The following is a 19,386-nucleotide window of genomic DNA, read 5'->3' on the forward strand; positions in this document are numbered from 1 at the left end:
TGATGTCTAACATATGAGTATTAAGATGTTTTTCAGGACCTCTGAGGTTTATTCAGTCATTTCTTAATCTTCGATATAAGAAAAGTCTTCTAGATTATGTATCTAAGCAATATTATACTCCCTTACACTATGGCTGGTGTGTTCGATCAATAAATATTAGTAAAATCAGTTGAAAAAATGGATTACATGAGTTAATAAATTAATGAAAAGTTTCAGGGTGGAATTAGAAGTTTTCTTTAAGATCTGTATACTGAAGTATATATTGTGCAAATGTTTATACCCACATAAAACACCATCCATAGTTGGAGTATAAATGGTAAAGTCTAGGGTGTTTAAAAGCTATCAAAATAATATTAATTATGATAATAAGAAGAAAAATAATTGCCCCTCTCAGAATTTTCTCTTTAGTCAACATTAAAGATGATCTCATCTCAAGATCCTGAAAAATCTTCTCCATGGTTTTCTGTTTATAAAGGAAAGGTGATTGAATGGAAAAAGAATCTGCTTCTTACTTATGAATTCAGGGCTTACTGAGCCAGGTGAATCTGAACTGTCCTTTCCTCATCCAAATTCATACAAGGTGCTGAACTCTATGAGACAGTATAAACCAGAAAAGGAGGCTTCATCTTTTTGGGCTATTAATTATTCATAGAATGTATTCCGCTAATGAAATGTCAACACAGGGTACTCATATTTTTCTGGTTGTGGATTCTGCCATGTCAGAGACACATTTGGAGTGGAGAGTGGGACAGTAACAGAAATAAAATCCCAAGTTCAGGCCAAAGAAAATCCCCTATTCATCACTGCAAAAAATAGGAGAGGGGATCGGAAAGAAACAGGGAGTTAGTTGATGAAATTCCTACTGAATTCCATTTGAAAAATGCAGTTCAACTCCAAACAAAACCCCCAAATCACATCTGATGCTGATTTTATTGTACAGGTTAACTCACCATGCTTTACAATATCTTCAGAATGGCTGGCACCCTTGCTTCTGTAATAACCCCAAACACTCTGAAACTCTACAGGTCTAGGGACATAACATTTGATGGTGCCACTGGACTGTGTACACCAATCATATGGTTTTAATGGCTGCAAATAGGACAATTATGTTTTCAGCAAATGGGCACCCCTTTGAGGAAAGGAAATGTAGGGCAATTATATTGATACATTGTCCCCTGGGGCTTTCTTGACACACCTGAAAAGAGTGCAATTCAGCTTGACATCTCTCAGCACTTCCTGGCCTTTATGGCCGAAGAAGCTCAAGTGTGTTTCAGTTTTTAACAACTGTCAAGGGCTACCATAGATTCTGACCACCAATGTCTAACCCCCACTGGGGCTTCATAGCAATGACCAGCATGTTCAAAAGTGCCTCTGATTCTTAGATCACCTTTTGATCTCTCTTAGACCAATCCACTCCTCAAATGTGTTCTTCCCTCCATTAAAAGACTGAGAGTGGACATGTATGTCCTCTCAATACAGTCCTGATTGGTGTCACAATAAATATTTTCTGTCATGATTTTAGTGATCAAAAGATGACGACTTAATCCAAACTCTCTTTTTCCTCATTTTGTCTTAAACATACATTAACATTTTAAAATAGAATTTAAACAGGTGCCCAGTAACAGAATGACAAACGTTAAGTGTGAAATCTGAAAGTTAGGAAACTGAACCACATATGGTCACCTTCTTTTTTCCCTTAACATCCGCCTGCGCTGGACTGTTAAGTGGTTTCATCACTGTCAGGCCAGGCAGGACTTGTAAAACTGGGGTTGTGGGTAGTCAAAGCCAACATTTGCTTGGTGCCTTTAATGATTTCTGTAATTAGTCATTTAAGCAGATTGCCCTGTGATCCCAAACAGGGAATACAGGGAGATGAGCTGAGAAAATGATTTCCTGAAGGTATTTGAAAGCTAATTGTGGAAAATGAGGTCTGTCTCTTTGCAGGGTTCTCTGGCTCCCATTTCATTGGGTGGGGATGGCGCTGGAAAGCGACATTCTCCAAGAACCTATAAAATGTGTATGCCCAAGCACACTTTTTTTTTTTTTTTTTTTGATACTAGAGTGCTAAAAGCCTTTGTTGGCTTTCCAAATTTAACAGGTAAATATGTAAAATAGATGACCAGTGCAAGTTCAAGGCATGAAGCAGGCATCCAAAGCTGGTGCTCAGGGACAACCCAGAGGGATGGGGTGGGGAAGGAGGTGGGAAGGGGGTTCAGGTTGGGGGGACACCTGTACACCCATGGCTGATTCATGTCAGTGCATGGTGAAAACCACCACAATGTTGTAAAATAATTAGCCTCCAATTAAAATAAATTAATTAATTTTTAAAAATTTAACAGGTAAGTAAATGATCCAAATACGGCAATGACAATTGAGAGACCAGCAGAAGGAAATGCACCTAGCAAGAGCAAGTCTCAACTCCCTGAGAGAAAGAGACACCAAAAAACCAAGGAAGTGATGTTTCATAGGAACAGGGTACAAGGTCTGGTCGGGGGAGGGGTCCTGTGACTGCCTTCATGGAACTGGACAGTTAAACAGTGCTAATAAATGCACTCGGAATGCCTCATTCAGCTTTTACTTCAAAGATAAAAGTAGAAGTTTTCAGAGCATGTCAGAAAGGGACTTAACTATTTTAATGATTCCAGGACTCCCTTACTAGGTAACGCTCTCTCAGATAAGCCTTTATCTCAGCAAGCCTCAATCACTCCCTGTGAGAGAAAGGACTGTTTAATTCTCACCAATAATTTGACCACTCTCTTGCGGGAGTATGTTGATGACTCAAAATCTTTTAAAAGTTGGCATGATACGAATTTCGGTGACATATACATACAGACTCACTTTGTACACAACAACAGTAACAGTTAAGATACTGAGTGCTAACTACCCGCTATACACAAATCCAACCTCTGAGTCCTTATTTATGAAATTCTCATGCAACCCAATAGGGAGGTTTTACTGATCAGGAAACAAGGCCAGAGCATTTAAATCACTAGCTGGAGGTCACGGAGCTAATGAAGGGAAGGGCTAAGACTCAGACTCAGGCAATCTACAGAACTGCTGTTCAAAGGATAAGCATTCTTTCCTTCATGTCCTTCAGCATTCCCATTTTCCATCTGTAACCAAACATATGGAACACATACATTTCTTTTCTGGGCCCTAACCTCACCACGGAGCCCTAGGTAAATCTTGACTGGTTACTAGATAACAGTGAAGCATAGTAAGGATGGAGGGTGGCAGTGGAGTTGGCTTGATTTTAGTATTCTGCAGAATAAAGCCTATTGCTTTGAAAGACATGAAAGATCATTAATGTTTCAGTAGCCAGAGAAAATACCATGCACTAAGCAAAGAATTCTACTGCACTGTTGCAGTCAGTTCAATGGCCTGGAGTTCTGACCATGCCAGGGAGGGGGGCAGAGAGAGAGGGGGAGACCTTGGGCACTGATGCCTGGCACATGAAATCCCCTGGTGGTAGCTGCTCTTTCATCTCAAATCCTTAAAAACCCCACTTCAGGTTGTCTTGACTTTAACACAAAAACATCTACCATCCAGAATTTTCAATCTAGTTGACTAAAGAAGGAGAATTTCAGGGAAAGAGCAGAAATGGCTGGGAGCCCGAGGTGCTGCCTTTGGTTAACATACAAGTCCATCTCCCTTGGGGTGACCTGGCATTCGATGTATTTGCAACATAGAATTGAATATTAACACAATTTCAGAGAAAAGCGGAGCAGACAGTGCCCCTAGAACGTGGGTGCTTGCCAGGTCGTCTATCCGTTAGAGCTCCGTCCTGTACAAAGTATGGAAAAGCAAAACCACACGGCAGCCCTAGAGACGGGAGACTGAGTTGGCGTGCACCATTCCTTCTGTTTCGAGAGCCAGCTGAGGCAGAAGCCACTAGGAACCCCAGCACCTCTCGTTCTGGTTGCCTAAGCTTGTTTCCCCAGGTGGGGGGCATGCCTGGCCGTCTCCACGGAGCAGGGTGAGCCCTCAGCAGAATGCTAAGTAGGTCTTTTGGCGGTGTGGATTGATTTGCAGAGATGGCACACATGTGACCTCCTCAGTCAAGGTCAATGTTTCCTTTGCCCTCAGAATTTCAGAAAAACACAAAAGTAAATAAAAAATAATGACAAGGCCCCAGAATCATTGCCTCAGCAATTATTAATGCCTGCCAGGTTTCCAGCACCCTGCTAGACGCTGACAATGTCAGAAAAATCATCAAAGGCAGAACTCCTGTTCTCTTCAATGTTAATAATGATAAAGTACCAAAAATTACATTTTTAAACATCACAGAGTTGATCGTTTTCTTTGCCACATATATTCTGCTTTTCAAATTAAAAACCAGCAGGAAAACACAAGCATGATTTACACGTAGCTTTCTCTGTCTAGAAGACCTTTTTCTTCATCTGCCTGGAGAAACTTCCTATATCATTCAAACTCCAGTGTGGCTGTCAGCTTAATGACGTGAAGTCTCAGTCGCCAAGCCCACAATCCTCACCACTCTGTGCTCCCTTCCTACCCCATCCACATGGTTGCAACTTTAGATATCATTGTAGGTTCCTGGGTGTGTGTCTGAATCCCCCACTTAGTGACTTCCTTTGGCTGAGGCTCTTCTAGACTGTTCTTTAGAATCATCTCTGGGTATGTTAAAACATACAGAAGTTCAAGTTCCAAACCAGACCCATTGAGGCCTGCACATCTTTACTTTATGATACTCTCTACAGGTGAAAGACATGCAGAGAATAATAGCAGAATACATATCAAAGTTCCACATCCTTAAAATCTGAAGCAGGACCCAGTAACCCAGTGAAGTGCCTCCCGGTTTAGAACACACTGCTCCAGCTGGAAGCTGAAGTGAGACTTCCCTTTCCTTTCTACTGTTTGAATCTTGAAACCAGCACATTCAGTTCTCCCTGGGCAAAGACGGAGTGGGCTGGGGAGGAGAGATGGATGGCCAGATTTGCACAGAAGGCCTTGGCCTGACTCACCTACTCAGCTCTCTGCTCAGAGAGGTTGGAAAAGGAAAAAAAAAAGAAAGGAGAGAAGCGTGACTGGCCTGGAGCAAGGAGACACTTTTGTCTGGGTTTATCTACCAAAAAAGCAAGGAGAGAAAAAATGAGATTGTGTGTCCATGGCAGTAGACACAGGAACCCTGTCTAGGAGAAAACCACAGCCCAAAAAATGTTCTTGCCTCAGACGAGTCATGTTAAATGCTCCTGTCCCCTTGTTGGAGAGTCTGGAACGTGCACAGAAGTGGACCTGGCATGTAAGGAGCAGCCTCAGATTACTTCCTCTCATCCCACTGACTTCTGGTCAAAAGGCACTTTTAGCGGTGCCTAAAGTGCCACTTCTGAGTCATCCTGAGTGCCAAGACCTCCATGCCCCAGTCAACTGCCATTTTCCTTTTTAGTCTCTGTATGTGTGTGTGTGTGTGTGCTGGAGAGTGCTTGCAGTAATTAGTGGGTAGAGCCCAGGGTTGCTGCTCAACCTCCTATGACGCACAAGAATAACTTTCTGCCATTGTGTTGTAACAGTCCATCCACAACAAAGAATGATCCAACCCCAAATGATGATTCCTATGGTTGAGAAACTCTGGATTGAGAAGAATATCTATGGAGCACTCAATTTTTACCACACAAAGAACCTGTTCTTTACATTTTTACCCCACATAGTTCTAACAGAAACCCATTGATGAAAATATAATTCCCATTTTCAGATGAGGAATCTGAAGCTCAGAGAAATGGAATGGCAGTGGAAGGTCACAGATCTGGAAGACAACGGAAGGGACTGACCAGATTTCTCATTCCTTCTAACGTTCATTCCTTACCACAGAGTCCCCTGTTTCCACCGCCTTGCTCCTCTGTCCCTTTCATGTCCCACGTCACTGGCATGACTCAGGGTCTCCAAGGTCGAGGTTGGCCCACAACCACTTCCAGTCCTTTAGGCTTCCTCTTTCTTTAGCAGACTCCTGCGCGGACACAGTACTAGTGCCTCATAAGACAGATGTATTACAGAAGCACCTGTCAGGCCTTTACTTTTAAACACAGCAATTTGTTCATCTCATTCCTTTGAGGAACATAGGCTCCTCTTTTGCAGGCACTTCTGAAATAACAGCTGATTGTCAATGCGGATTACTTGATCAAAAAGAAACAGCCCCTCCACCCCAACCAAAATAAAGCAAAAGTGTTCAAAGAGAAAGCATAGATGGGATTTTGGTCAAAATAGATCTGGTTTAAGCTACTTTCTTACTTGGACTTGCTTATTTGTCCTGCCTTTTTAAAAACTCTTTTAGCCATGCCATGTGGCATGTGGGAATCTTAGTTCTCTGGCCAGGGATTGAACCCTTGCCTCCTACATTGGGAGCACAAAGTCTTAACCACTGGACCACCAGGAAAGTCCCTCTCCAGCTTCTGGTCCTTCATATTCTTTAACTCACTCTTTACTTAGTACATTCTAGCCACAAGGACCTTCCCCAGTTCCTCAGATGCACCCACTTCTTTCTTCAGGGTGTCCCCTCATTCTCTTGCTTCTTCTGGAATGTGCTTCCTTCTACAGTGCATTTGGCTTTCACTTACTTCTTAGATGCCATTTCTTAGAGACACCCTCCATGGACCTCCCCAACCTCAGTCAGCCCCTCTCCTTTCATATCCCTTGCTGCTATTAGTAGTATATTCTTGGTGGTGTTTATTGGTGTAATGACTGTCTCTTCCCAAAGGGGAAAGACTTCTGTGAGGGCAAAGAGCATGTCAGCTTGGTTTACTGCCCATAGCCTGTGTTGAAAAAGATGTTTATTTTTTTTTATCTTTTTTTTTTTAATTTTATTTTATTTTTAAATTTTACATAATTGTATTAGTTTTGCCAAATATCAAAATGAATTCGCCACAGGTATACATGTGTTCCCCATCCTGAACCCTCCTCCCTCCTCCCTCCCCATTCCATCCCTCTGGGTCGTCCCAGTGCACCAGCCCCAAGCATCCAGTATCGTGCATCGAACCTGGACTGGCAACTCGTTTCATACATGATATTTTACATGTTTCAATGCCATGATTCACTTAACCTTTATGGCTTTATCTATACAATGATGGTATTAATTTCAACTTTTTTAAAAGTCATTAGAATGAAATATGGAGAAGGAAATGGCAGCCCACTCCCGTGTTCTTGCCTGGAGAATCCCAGGGACGGGGGAGCCTGGTGGTCTGCTGTCTATGGGGTCACACAGAGTTGGACACAACTGAAGAGACTTAGCAGAATGAAATAAGGGGACATATCTAAAGAGCCATGCATGCGTACTTGTGTGCTCAGTCATGTTCGGCTCTTGCAACCCCATGGACTGTAGCCTGCCAAGCTCTTCTGCCCATGGGATTCTTTAGGCAAGAATACTGGACCTCCAGATTCGCTTTGACCCCTGATTCGGCTCTCCTTACTTTTGCTTTTCATGTTTTGGAAAAATTTTTGTGACTCTTTCCTTGCCACTGATTCCTGGTAAGACTCCTTCCTGAATTCGGCTTTGCCCGTTCAGCCCGGGGATGCGTTACTGAAGGGAGGTGAACTTTCTATTACCTGCGGTTACAAACAGCTGTTATTTCAGCCCCAGTCAAGAATAATCTATACATACATTTCTAGAATGAACACAGCTACCCATGAATGGAGAATCCAATTGACTGATGAATCTAAGCACGTTTTCATTTATGGTGGATGGAGCTACAGTGTGCATCATACTGTATCATGACTTTCTCAGATTTCTTCTGTTGGTTTCTTAGAAACTGTGGAGCAGCACGCAGTGGCCTGTCAAACTTGGGGAGCTGGCAGAGCCACTGGCTAGTCCTGAGGGTCTTCGCATAAAAGGCAGGCGGGATCCTGGTCGGCTGGCAGCTCCATCTGAATGGTGAGTGAGTGCACAGGAAAGCGACTGCTGAGGACTTTCTCAATTTCTCTCCGAACCACCTGGCTCTCCCGGCTGGCTGCTGTTGATAAAGAACTGAGAGAGATTGGCACTGATTGCACACACACAGGCGACGGCTCATCTCCGGCTTCAAGTACTTTGTCTCTGCTGCTGGGGTAGGGCCCAGGCAGTGCACTTGAAAGGAGCCATGATGGGTCTGACAATCAGCTACACTTATACAGACATGGCTGCAAAGCGCCCTGTTACTATGGGAACTTCCTGCCCACAGTCCTCTCTGGGGTCTGGCGTCCCTAGGGGCTGAGTGCGACAGAGGAGATAAGCCATGAAAAAGCCAAGTCAGAACTACTGTTTCTTATACAGCCCTGCTCACTGGCTCCCTGGGTTCTCTGAGTTTTCAGCCTTATAGATAATCACAATTTATCTCAAGGATGGTGACAAGAGCCAGGAAACATTTAGAGCAGCAGCCCTCTCTGCCGTCTTTTTCTCTTTTCCCAAAAGGTATCAGGAGGCTGTGAAGTTCCCTCCATAGTAACCTGAGTGTTTACTAGATCCTTCCATTTGCAGTGAAATATTGGTGTAGGGGAGGCTGTAAATTCCCTGCAGCCAGACCCAAGCCTCTCAGCTGAGATGAGGATGTCTGAGAAAGCACAGTCCTCCAATGACTCTTCCTGTATCCTGCCTCTAAGTAACTTCATGAGTTATTTCTCAGCAGCCTAATATATCATTCTTGGTCTGAGCTGTCTCCCAAGCCATTGCCCATTTTCTCAGCCCTAGGATGTATCATGAGCAAAATCACCTTCTACTTGACAAAGTAGTTTTTAGGGTAAACCTCACATCCCAAGAGTTATCTCACATGGTTACAGAATTGCTAACCATCCAGTAATGGAACCATCATTAATTCTGACTAGTATATCTTTTACCTTTTTGGAATCTTAAGGATGGGACCTGTGTCTCCTTCACCTTTCTCTCTTTGATGCTAGGGTAAAACATCTCACACACTAAAGATAATCAGTGAAGGTTTCTTGTTAAATTCATTCCACTCCTTTAACCAATAGGACATCAAGTCAAACAGAATTTAAGACCTTGAAGCTTGGGTGGCTTTTTATCCTTTTATTCTACTCTCTAAACCTCTACCTTCGACCTCCAGGGTGGTCATTAAGTAGCTCTGTTGCCATGACGACATTGGCACGGGGAAGGGGGTTTCAAAGGCCCTTGGTCACATAAAACACATTACAATTGTTATGGCATGCAACAGACACTCAGGGCTGCTCTACCAAGAGGAGGGAAATTATTGACGTTATAGGATATGACTGAATTTTTGTCCAGGATGTTTACAAACTCACTGGCCTGCAGCAACGTGAACAGAGAGAATCACTTGGTTCATTGTTAGCGACCAGACATGCAAACTGTGCGCAGACACCACCCCATCCACTGCTAAGGTGAGCTCTTTCACGCCATTGTAGCTCAGGTGCTTTGGCACACCTGCCAAGAGGAGAGAACAGGAGGCCGGGGTTAGTGGGTTATCTCATGAAATATGGCTCAGTGCAAAGATTAATTGGGGCTGCAAAGTCCTTACTAAAATACTACCTTGCCCTCTCCATCTATGGTTTCTCTTTTCAAATGTTTACGAAAGCAGATTCACCTGTTTTTGCCATCAGCCACAGGTTCACAAAGAGCATTTGCAGATTTTACTCTGCAGCCATCAAGACAGTCATCACCCTTCACTTCCAGAGTGTATTATTTCCCCCAATTACGTTTGTAATTATCTGGAAAGCAAAGTGAAATCACATGGGATTTGGTATTGAATAATCTTAGGTTGGCATTCTGACTACAACTATTTTGAATTTTACCCAACACTTGGAACTTCTCTAATCCTCAGAATATTTGTAGTAAAATAGGTATAATAAAAGCAATATGTAGTTAACAGAGTCCTTTGGGGACTCTGAAAACATATCAGAAAAAATCTGTCCTTTGTAAACTCTATTGCTATACAATTGTTAGTTATCCAACCAGTCCCTTAGCGAACTATGATAATAGGAGATCCTAATGTTATAATACCTTCTCATTATTCTGTCTGTAGAATTTCTATTATTTTAAGTACATTATTAAGGGTTTACTATTCAAGCCACAGAATGTAGTAGTTTGACTCTCATCATTGTTTCTAGAGGAATAGTGTGGGACATGCATGAAGGTGGGGAGTTCGGCAGCCAGTCAGCTATGTTTTAGGGCTGAAGGAATTGGAGTGTCTCCACCTGGAGATGGGAAGGTGAAGGGAAGTAGAATGATCGTTTTCAAACATTGCAAGGATTGTCACATAGATGACAGGATTTGAAAATATAAAGGCACTTGCTTTGGCTGGCTACAGAGAGAAAAACCAAGTCAATGGTTGGTTAAAATCATAAAAAGTATCAGGTTGATATAAGAATTTTTTGAAAATCAAGTCAATTAGCACCACAGTGGTAAAGCCATCTGATGCGATAGGTAAATCTCTGTCAACTAAAGATGATCCAAAGAGGATTCCGTAGAAAAGTTTTCTAAGGACGAACATTTTTTAGCTTCCACTTCAATTATATACATACAACATAAACACCTGGTGTGTTGGTTGTAAATAAATATGCCTTGGCTCCATTAAAATTCTCCTAAAGAAAACATCTCTGGATGAGGCTCTGAAATCCATATGCTTTCAGAGTGGCTCTTGACCTTGGATGCACATTAGTGTCACCAGAGATTTAAGAAATCCCAATGGCCAGGTTACACCCAAGACCAATTAAATCAGATTTTCTGGGGATAAGACCAGCATCAGCATTTTCTTAACTCATTTGTTGATTCTAACAGAGCCAAAGTAGAGACCCATTGCACGAGTATTTACAAGCTACTGGGCACCACTACTTTGAAGTGGTTCTCAAGCTTGCCTACATGTTAAAAAAAACCATCAAAGCCAGCTTCTATTAAATCTGTCAAGATCTATCAAGAGATCTATCAAGATCTCTGGGTCTAGGGCCTGGGCATAAGTATTTTTCAAAAGCTTCTCAGATGATTGTAATGAGCTGCCAGTTTAGAACCACTTTCTTAAAGGGAATAGGGAATCCTTAACCCTCCTTTTTCAGAATTTAAGAACCTTGCTTATAGGGATTCCCTCCTTGGAGCTAACTTAAAATTCAGTACAGTTTGAGTTTAGTTTTATCCCATTTTATATCTTTTCATAGAACAAACAGCTGGTCAACATGATTTTTTACTCTATGAGCGCCACAAAGCTCAGGGTACTAGAAACAAAGAAATTCTTGTCTCAGATTAGCCATAGAATGTGCATATAGTCATGGGTGAAAATGTTACACAATAATAAAATAATTAATAATATTAGCACCTTTATTGAGAAGCTACTATAGGCCAAGGTTTGTGCTAAGCACTTTCTAGTAATGATCTTATTTAATAGTTATAAAACTTAAAGATCTAATCAGTGTTAGAACTGTTTAGAGAAGAAAGTGGGAGTCAGAAGGGTTAAGAAGAATTTGTAAGGCCACATGGGTAAGTGGGATGCCAGACTCTAAGATCCCTCCTCTAGGTGTGAAGTCTTATGTAAACACTAGACCCCAGGTATTGTAACACAAAGGCGACAATTATGCCTAATGTGTCATCCCTGGAGAGTTTCCTTTGACCTTCTGCTGTCATTCATCTGGGACTCTTGAGATGAAGTCAAGATCCCACTCCTCTTTTTTCTCTTGCCTCCTTTTATCACTTTACTTTTATGGAGAATGCAAGTCTACTCCTATTTATTTTCCTCTATGAAACAGTACTGACAAGCAAGAGGACATGTTCCCATGGACCTCAGTGTTCATCACATCCTAGAAACCTTTTTCTTTCTGATGGAGAGCCTACAAAAATATTAATGCATCCAGAAAAATACCCAAATTAGTGTTCAAAAAAATAATGACCCAGGCTAATACGTATATGAAAAATCACTCACTAGGTTTCATAATTAGATTCACATATACAATCAATAAGATATAATATAATCACCTATCAGATTAGAGGAGAATCAACAGTTTGATAATATCCAGTGATGGTGAGGTTGGGAAGAAATGAGCACTCTCATACACTGTTGGTGGGAAAAAACTAATATGGTCTGTTTGGTAGAAATGACAGTATCTGTCAAATTTTAAAAGGTCCATAACTTCTGAAACAGCAATACATGTCTAGGAATTATTCCACAGATATAAGTGCTAAGAATATAATTGAAGCATTATTTGTGATGTCCATCAATAAGCAAGTGGATGCTAACAATAGAATACTTTGTACCCATGAAAAAGAAAGAGGTTATCTATGTGTTTACTAATATGGAAAGATTTCTACTTGAAAAAAACAAGGTGCAGAACAAAATACGTGTATAATCTTGTTTGTATGAAAAAAAGACATATACACATACACTATACACACACACACACACACACACACACACTCATGTATATAGACACACATATGTATACACATATTTAGGGTTTCCCTGGTGGCTTGGTGGTAAGTAATCTGCCTGTCAAGCAGGAGACATAGGTTCAATCCCTAGGTCAGAAAGATTCCCTGGAGACGGGAATGGTAACCCACTCCTGTACTCTTGATTGGGATGGGGTTGCAAAAGAGTGAGACACAACTTAGCAACTAAGTAGCAACAGCACACACACGTGTTTTATTACATATACATATATGTGTAAATGCATAGATGTTTTTGGAAAGATATATGTCGCCTTTTACCTTATTAGTAGATGTTAGGCTTGAAGAATAAGATTGAGAATTTAAAGGTGAAAAAATGGGGAGACGTCTTATCATTTTATGCCTTTCCATTTACATATATATGTGTAATATCAGAGAAGGCAATGGCACACCACTCCAGTCCTATTGCCTGGAAAATCCCATGGACGGAGGAGCCTGGTGGTCTGCAGTCCATGGGGTCGCACAGAGTCGGACAGGACTGAGCAACTTCACTTTCACTTTTCACTTTCATGCATTGGAGAAGGAAATGGTAACCCACTCCAGTGTTCTTGCCTGGAGAATCCCAGGGACAGAGGAGCCTGGTAGGAGGCCGTCTATGGGGTCGCACAGAGTTGGACACGACTGAAGCGACTTAGCAGCAGCAGTGTAATATGGGTTTCCCTTGTAGCTCAGCTGGTGAAGAATCCACCTGCAATGCAGGAGACCCTGATTCAACTCCTGGGTTGGGAAGATCCCCTGGAGAACAGATAGGTTACCCACTCCAGTATTCTTGGGCTTCCCTGGTGGCTTAGACAGTAAAGAATCGGCCTGCCATGTGGGATATCTGGGTTTGATTCCTGGGTTGGGAAGAACTTCTGGAGGGCATGGAAACCCTCTTCAGTATTCCTGCCTGGAGAATTCCATGGACAGAGGAGCCTGGCAGGCTACAGTCCATGAGGTTGCAAAGAGTCAGACATGACTGAGCAACTAAGCACACACACGCACACACACACATATATATTTAAATTTTATCAAGTACAAGTATTATTTTATGCTAACCTAATTTGAAAACCTAATTTAAAAATAAGTATATTCCATGTAGGAGTTACCTGCCTATCTGATAGGACTTTCAATAATTAGCTACACTTTTCCTTACATAAAAAAAAGATAATCATGAGAGAAGAGGTGTACTGAGAGAGAACACTGAATATAGTCATCCTAAATTGTATATGCGTTTGTCTCTTTTCGATAGCTTCTGTAAAAGCAGCAACAGCTGCAGCTCGGCACTCAGCCCCCAGGACAGGAGGTGGAATCATCTGGGACCTAAACAAATACACTGTCCCCTGCCAAGCGAGGGCGTTCACTTGTTACACAAGGACTTTCGACTCCATTTCCTGTTTCGCTGTGGTCAGCACCATCACCTACCAATGATTACAGTGCTGGCCGAGAACAAAAGCCTTCATGTGTCCTCTGCAGTGAAGGCTAAGCTAGGCAAGGAGGAACTGTTGCGAAGGCAGCTGCCCTCTGAGACTGTGTCCACCTTCTATCACAGTGTGCTGGACAGAAGAGAGCAGCTCAGCTAACATCTGGGTGTTTTTGATCATCTGAATGTTTGATAGGATGCAAACCTCTAGCTGTGATTGGATTTTCCAAGGACCCCTCCCCGTGCCCTCGTGGAGGAACCCCTAAAGTGATATGAAAACACTAGTCCAGTGGTTCTCAAAGTACGGTCCCCAAGGCAGTAGCATCAACATCTTGTTAAAATTCAGATTTCTCAGGCCCCATGCCATCCAGGCCTACTGTCTCAGGAACTGTCCGGTGGGCCTCACAGTCTGTTTTAACAGCCCCTCCAAGTGGTTCTGATGCCACTAATGTCTGAGAACTGCTGGCCTAGTCTAACAAGCATTTTACCTTTTCAGTATCATAGTAGTTATAATGCTGCCCAAAAGAGTTACACAATCTTTCTTAGGTAATTTCCATATATTTAGGAATAAATGTATCATTTTGCTGTTTCTCCCTCACTGTTTGTCTCTAGTATTTGTACATATTGCTTTTATACTATGCCATATGATATGATAGTTGCTAGAGAAGAAATAGAAGCCAATTCTTTTTTGTTTATTCCCATATGAATAAAACTCATAGTACTTGGATTCATAAAAATTCCTTCTAAGTTTACATTTTCCTTATAATGCAGGCTCACAGTGAGCATGCCTTGAGGTCATTTCCTTTTGTGGTTATAGGGAAGAGAAAACACACATGCTGGAAATAATACGAAAATCACTCCTACCTTCCATGAGTAAGATGGAGAAGTCCTTTAAGAGAGTGACGGTGCTGGCCAAAACCAGGCCAGAGAAGATCAATGTGCAGATCGGGTCTGCCATCTTATACTCTGGCTAGGAAAAAAAAAAGGAATTTCAGTTCATTGAATCCAGGCCTCCCCTGCAGAAAGTCTGATTGATAAAATAAGTAAAGCCCCACGCTTCCTTCCTTTCCTGTCACCCATTCACCCTCCTGACACTTACCATCCCAATCAGAGACAAGGCTTCCTAAAGACATAATCCTTCTTCTAAGCTTTCAACTCTCAATGACTAAAGAAAGGGAGACCGTAGGACATGTTCTCCTTACAATTTAAGAGGGAAGGAGAGGGATTTTCCCAGTGGTCCAGTGGTAAAGAAGCTACCTTCCAGTGTTGGGGACTAAGGCTTGATCCCTGGTCAGGTAACTAAGATCCCACATGCCATGGAGCAACTAAGCCCACACAGCACAACTACAGAAAGCCTGCTCACTGCAATGAAAACCCAGTGCTGCCAAATTTTTTAAATTAATTTATTTATTTTAATTGAAGGCTAATTACTTTGCAGTATTGTGGTGGTTTTTGCCATACATCAACATGAATCAGCCTCAGGTATACATGTGTCCCCCCTTCCTGAACCTTCCTCCCACCTCCTTCCCCACCCCATCCCTCTGGGTTGTCCCAGTGCACTGACTTTGAGTGCCCTGCTTCATGCATCGAACTTGCACTCTATTTTACATATGGTTGTATACATGTTCAGTGCTATTCTTTCAGATCAGGAAAAGCCAGTGCTGCCAATTTTTTTTTAAATGAGGATAAAAAAGAAGAGGAGCGATATCCTTGAGTGCTCCCTCAAAAGGCCTTGTTTAATGTCTCTAAAATTAATAGAAGTAGAGAGGATGGATGAAAATATGCACGCATGGGCACAGCATTCAGTGACTTTTCAGCCTTAATTATGATAAGAAAGGGAATCATCTGCTCAGAGGTTGCATGTGACCAAGGTACAGCCAGAGCTTGGTCTTGGCAGACTGGGTCAGTTTATATCTTTCTCTCTTAAGTATGTTACAGACTCAAGGTAGGCATCTTTGATACAGTCCAAAAAGTATACACTGAGGCCTCATTCTCACGCCCTCTCACCACTGGAGCCCTTGGCCTCAGGGTGAAACATTTGCTATTCTGCCCTTGATGAAGTTCTGTGCCACAGAAAACTCTGTGCCCCATTACTTCTAAAAAACTCGGCCAGGGGGACCTTGATAAGAGTACTCTCAAACTCTACTCACCTGTACAACTTGAACAATTTTGCCTTAAGCTTAAAGCTTTCAGTGAGGATTTCCTCAGTTGAATTCAGACAAGTCTTTGTAATTTTTGTTCACATGTTTTAGTTTTTTAGTAAAACAATAGAGTCCCTGCTAAATGGAGAGTCATGATGCAAATGGACAGAGATAAATGTCCCTCTCCTCCATTACCTGCCTGCCTGTACCTCTGGCCTCACCCATCTCTTCTAGTTCTTGTAATTACCAAACAGAGAGCTATAGTGAATATTTGTTTAGGGTCAGAGGCTCACCCAGATCTACTCCAGGTTTCCATTAACTCAGTTCTTTTGGGAAAGAAGTTCTCTCCCTCCCATTGTGGAAGAGTCAGTCAACGGCTCTACCCTCCCCAGCCAAGCAACAGATACAAGACCCAATCTACATCAATTGGGTTCCATTTCCCGGAAACATGAATTTTCAGCAGAGTGACAAGAAGAGGAAAAAAAATTAGCTGAATCACATTCATTTCAGGCTTCCCAAGTGGTTCAGTAGTAAAGAATTCACCTGCAAATGCAGGAGATGTGGATTTGATCCCTGGGTTGGAAAGATCCACTGGAGGAGGAAATGGCAACCCACTCTAGTATTCTTGCCTGGAAAATCCTATGGACTGAGGAGCCTGATGGGCTACAGTTCATAGAGTTGCAAAGAGCTGGACACCACTGAGTGAGCATGCACACACATGTACATTCATTTCAGCATGGTGCCTGGGATAGAAGTTGGATAGTTTCTGACATCTGAATACCAAAAGTTTCCCTTATTTCTACCTTGCTTTCTTAGAGGAGTACCTCTAATAAATTTCAGTCAGTGAATCTATGTTTTGCTTAAGTGAGCTAGAGACCTTTTCTGTTGCTTGTAACCTAAGAACCCTAAGTTTTTCATGGTCCGGTTGCTGTCCACCTTAACCCCAGGACAAAAGAACTGCTTTCTTAAAAGACTGGCAGCCGTATAGTTAAAGACATAGCTCTTATGAATTTGGAAAATCTAAGGTTTCGAGCTTTGAATGTTTTGTTTGTTTACACCTTGTAAAGTAATTTGTGTAGGCAAATCGGCAGTCCATCCCCATTTAAAGTAATGATGGAGGGCCAGATCATGTACCACCTAATCTATAAAGTCACTGGAACAGTGAGTTGACTCCGATATACTCACCTTAAAGTAGATAATAAGCGCGCTGGTTAACACACCAATGCTCTGAAATAGATCTCCAAGGGTATGTACAAAAGCAGCTCTGACACTGGCATTGGCTTGCACTTCTTTGTGATTGTGGGCAGGGCATTTCTGGCGTAAAATCACACTTAGTCTGAAAGAAAAAACAATGTTCTTGGCACACATGAGATTAACCCTTAAAAATCTTTGCAGTATCATGTTGACAACAGCCTGTGTTATCCAAAATGGCAATGGATTGAAACATTGCTGCTTTATAATGGACTATTTTGGAGTAATTTTGAACACAGGGGTATCACAGAATTTAAACATTTTCACACAAGGACAGACATTGAAGATTCACATCAGTTTTCTCTTTCTAATTAATGCTGTGCTGCGCTTAGTTGCTCAGTCATGTCCGACTCTTTGTGACCCCATGGACTGTACACCGCCAGGCTCCTCTGTCCATGGGGATTCTCCAGATAAGAATACTGGAGTGGGTTGCCATGTCCTCCTGGAGATCTTTCCAACCCAAGGATCGAACCCAGGTCTCTCACATTGCAGGCAGATTCTTTACCATCTGAGCCACCAGGGAAGCCCAGGAATACTAGAGTGGGTAGCCTATCCCTTCTCCAGAGATCTTCTGACCCAGGAATCAAACTGGGGTCTACTGCATTGCAGGCAGATTCTTTACCAGCTGAGCTACCAGGGAAGCCCAGTTAATGCTACTGTGTTTCATTTTAAAACTAGAGAGTTACATCTGTTAGGTAAATGCCAAGTATTTAACAATGAGGTGGGGAAATATCATTTATCAAGGGTCCACGGAGCTAGACTTAAAGGTGAGCTTTGGTGGGAGCTTAATTAAATGTGCTGGTTTCAAATGCAAAAAGCAGCAGAAAGCAACACAACAAAATAAGCAGTGAATTTCATCAAGGTTGAATTTTTTAAACTTTTATTTTACTAGATTTTATTCATTTCCACTAGAACTTGAAATGTGAATCACTCCCTAATGGCCAATGATGAGAGTAATGTGCTTGTGTAAATATGTAGCTATTTATCAAAACTGCAATATATTCATGTATATAAATGTTTTATGTTTGTATAACATATTGCAAAATTTAACGTCTCTAATCCAATTCCAAGAGATTAGTGGTAGGCTTTCTAAATTATGTACCCAATTCTGTTTATCTACAACTTTAGGAGTAATATCTCTTAACGTTTTGCCAAGAAACACTTTCTGAGCATTTTGGAACAAAGGTGTAAAAAAAATAATTTTTCAGTGCCACATACCCCAGTCTGTTTGCAGGTAAAGTGTCTATTAAATCTCAGGCCATCGTCACAAAGCAGAGTGACTTCTATTCATCAAGATTTGACCATTACATAATCTAAAAGGTTTTATATTGTTAGTGTTTGAGCAGAAATTCACCTTCTATTAGAAGCTACCATTTAAAGTTCTTCAGACAGCCATGTATGCCTGGCATTTTCTAGGCCTGCCATGTATGCTCATTCCATTGTCATTCATTCTTTTACTCATTTTATATTAAAAAAAAAAACTTATTTAGGGATTTTATATGCCAGGCACTGTTAAGTACTTGGAGCATAATGGTGAAAACAGACATGGCCCCTCCCCATTATAACTTTAAGTATGATGGAGATGGCGGAGCTTCTAAAAAGACACACATAAATGGAAAATTCTAATTATACTAAGCCTATTAAGAACTGGTGCTACAGATAGTACAACAAGGGAGTCTGATTTAGTTAGACAGACAAAGCAATTGAGTTGGGTTTGAAAGGTTATACTAGAGTTAAATGGGCTAGGAGAGGAGGAAATGTTTCAGGCAGAGAAAACTTAGCCTTAAGGCTCTATCAATAACCTTCATCCTAGAATCCCTTAGCAACTTCTGTTAGAACTTTCTGCCCTAATTTTGGGCTCCCAAGGAATAGATTTATTCCCAAATTATGGTTCATATATCTCTGTAGTCAGACAATGCAGCATCTAGCACTTGAAATCTGTAATCCCAGTTCTCTAAGTAAACGTTTTAGTCACTCAGGGTGTTTATCCATAAAAATTACCTCCTTGTGCAGGGAAGTCAGTGCTTTTCAATTCCCTGGTCTTTGTAAGTATGAAAATCACCTGCAATGTTAGGCTCAGAGTTTGAAAGCAGTTGCAGTAAAAAGAAGATGTGGATGGTATCTGTTCAGAAAGTCAGCCTCAGTCATCAAGGTGCCAGGTTTATGTGGTAGTTAACTGGTGCATTTTCATCTTTAGGCAGCATGGACAC

At 41.7% G+C, this 19,386-nt stretch overlaps 1 protein-coding gene across 1 annotated transcript in view; it reads right to left on the minus strand.

Moving 5' to 3' along the window:
• Positions 1-7,787: 7,787 nt before the first annotated feature.
• Positions 7,788-19,386, minus strand: part of SLC30A8 (solute carrier family 30 member 8) — a 41,811-nt gene continuing 30,212 nt past the window's right edge. The window contains exons 5-8 of the mRNA XM_055546864.1: positions 17,111-17,261; positions 14,649-14,754; positions 9,245-9,379; positions 7,788-7,958 (exon numbers count right to left, since the gene is read on the minus strand). Of these exons, the coding sequence (XP_055402839.1) occupies positions 7,813-7,958; positions 9,245-9,379; positions 14,649-14,754; positions 17,111-17,261 (538 nt within the window). The 3' untranslated portion in view covers positions 7,788-7,812. The remainder of the gene's footprint in view (positions 7,959-9,244; positions 9,380-14,648; positions 14,755-17,110; positions 17,262-19,386) is intronic.

This window comes from Bubalus kerabau, chromosome 14 (assembly GCF_029407905.1).
Source record: "Bubalus kerabau isolate K-KA32 ecotype Philippines breed swamp buffalo chromosome 14, PCC_UOA_SB_1v2, whole genome shotgun sequence".
Classification (NCBI taxonomy): Eukaryota; Metazoa; Chordata; class Mammalia; order Artiodactyla; family Bovidae; genus Bubalus; species Bubalus kerabau.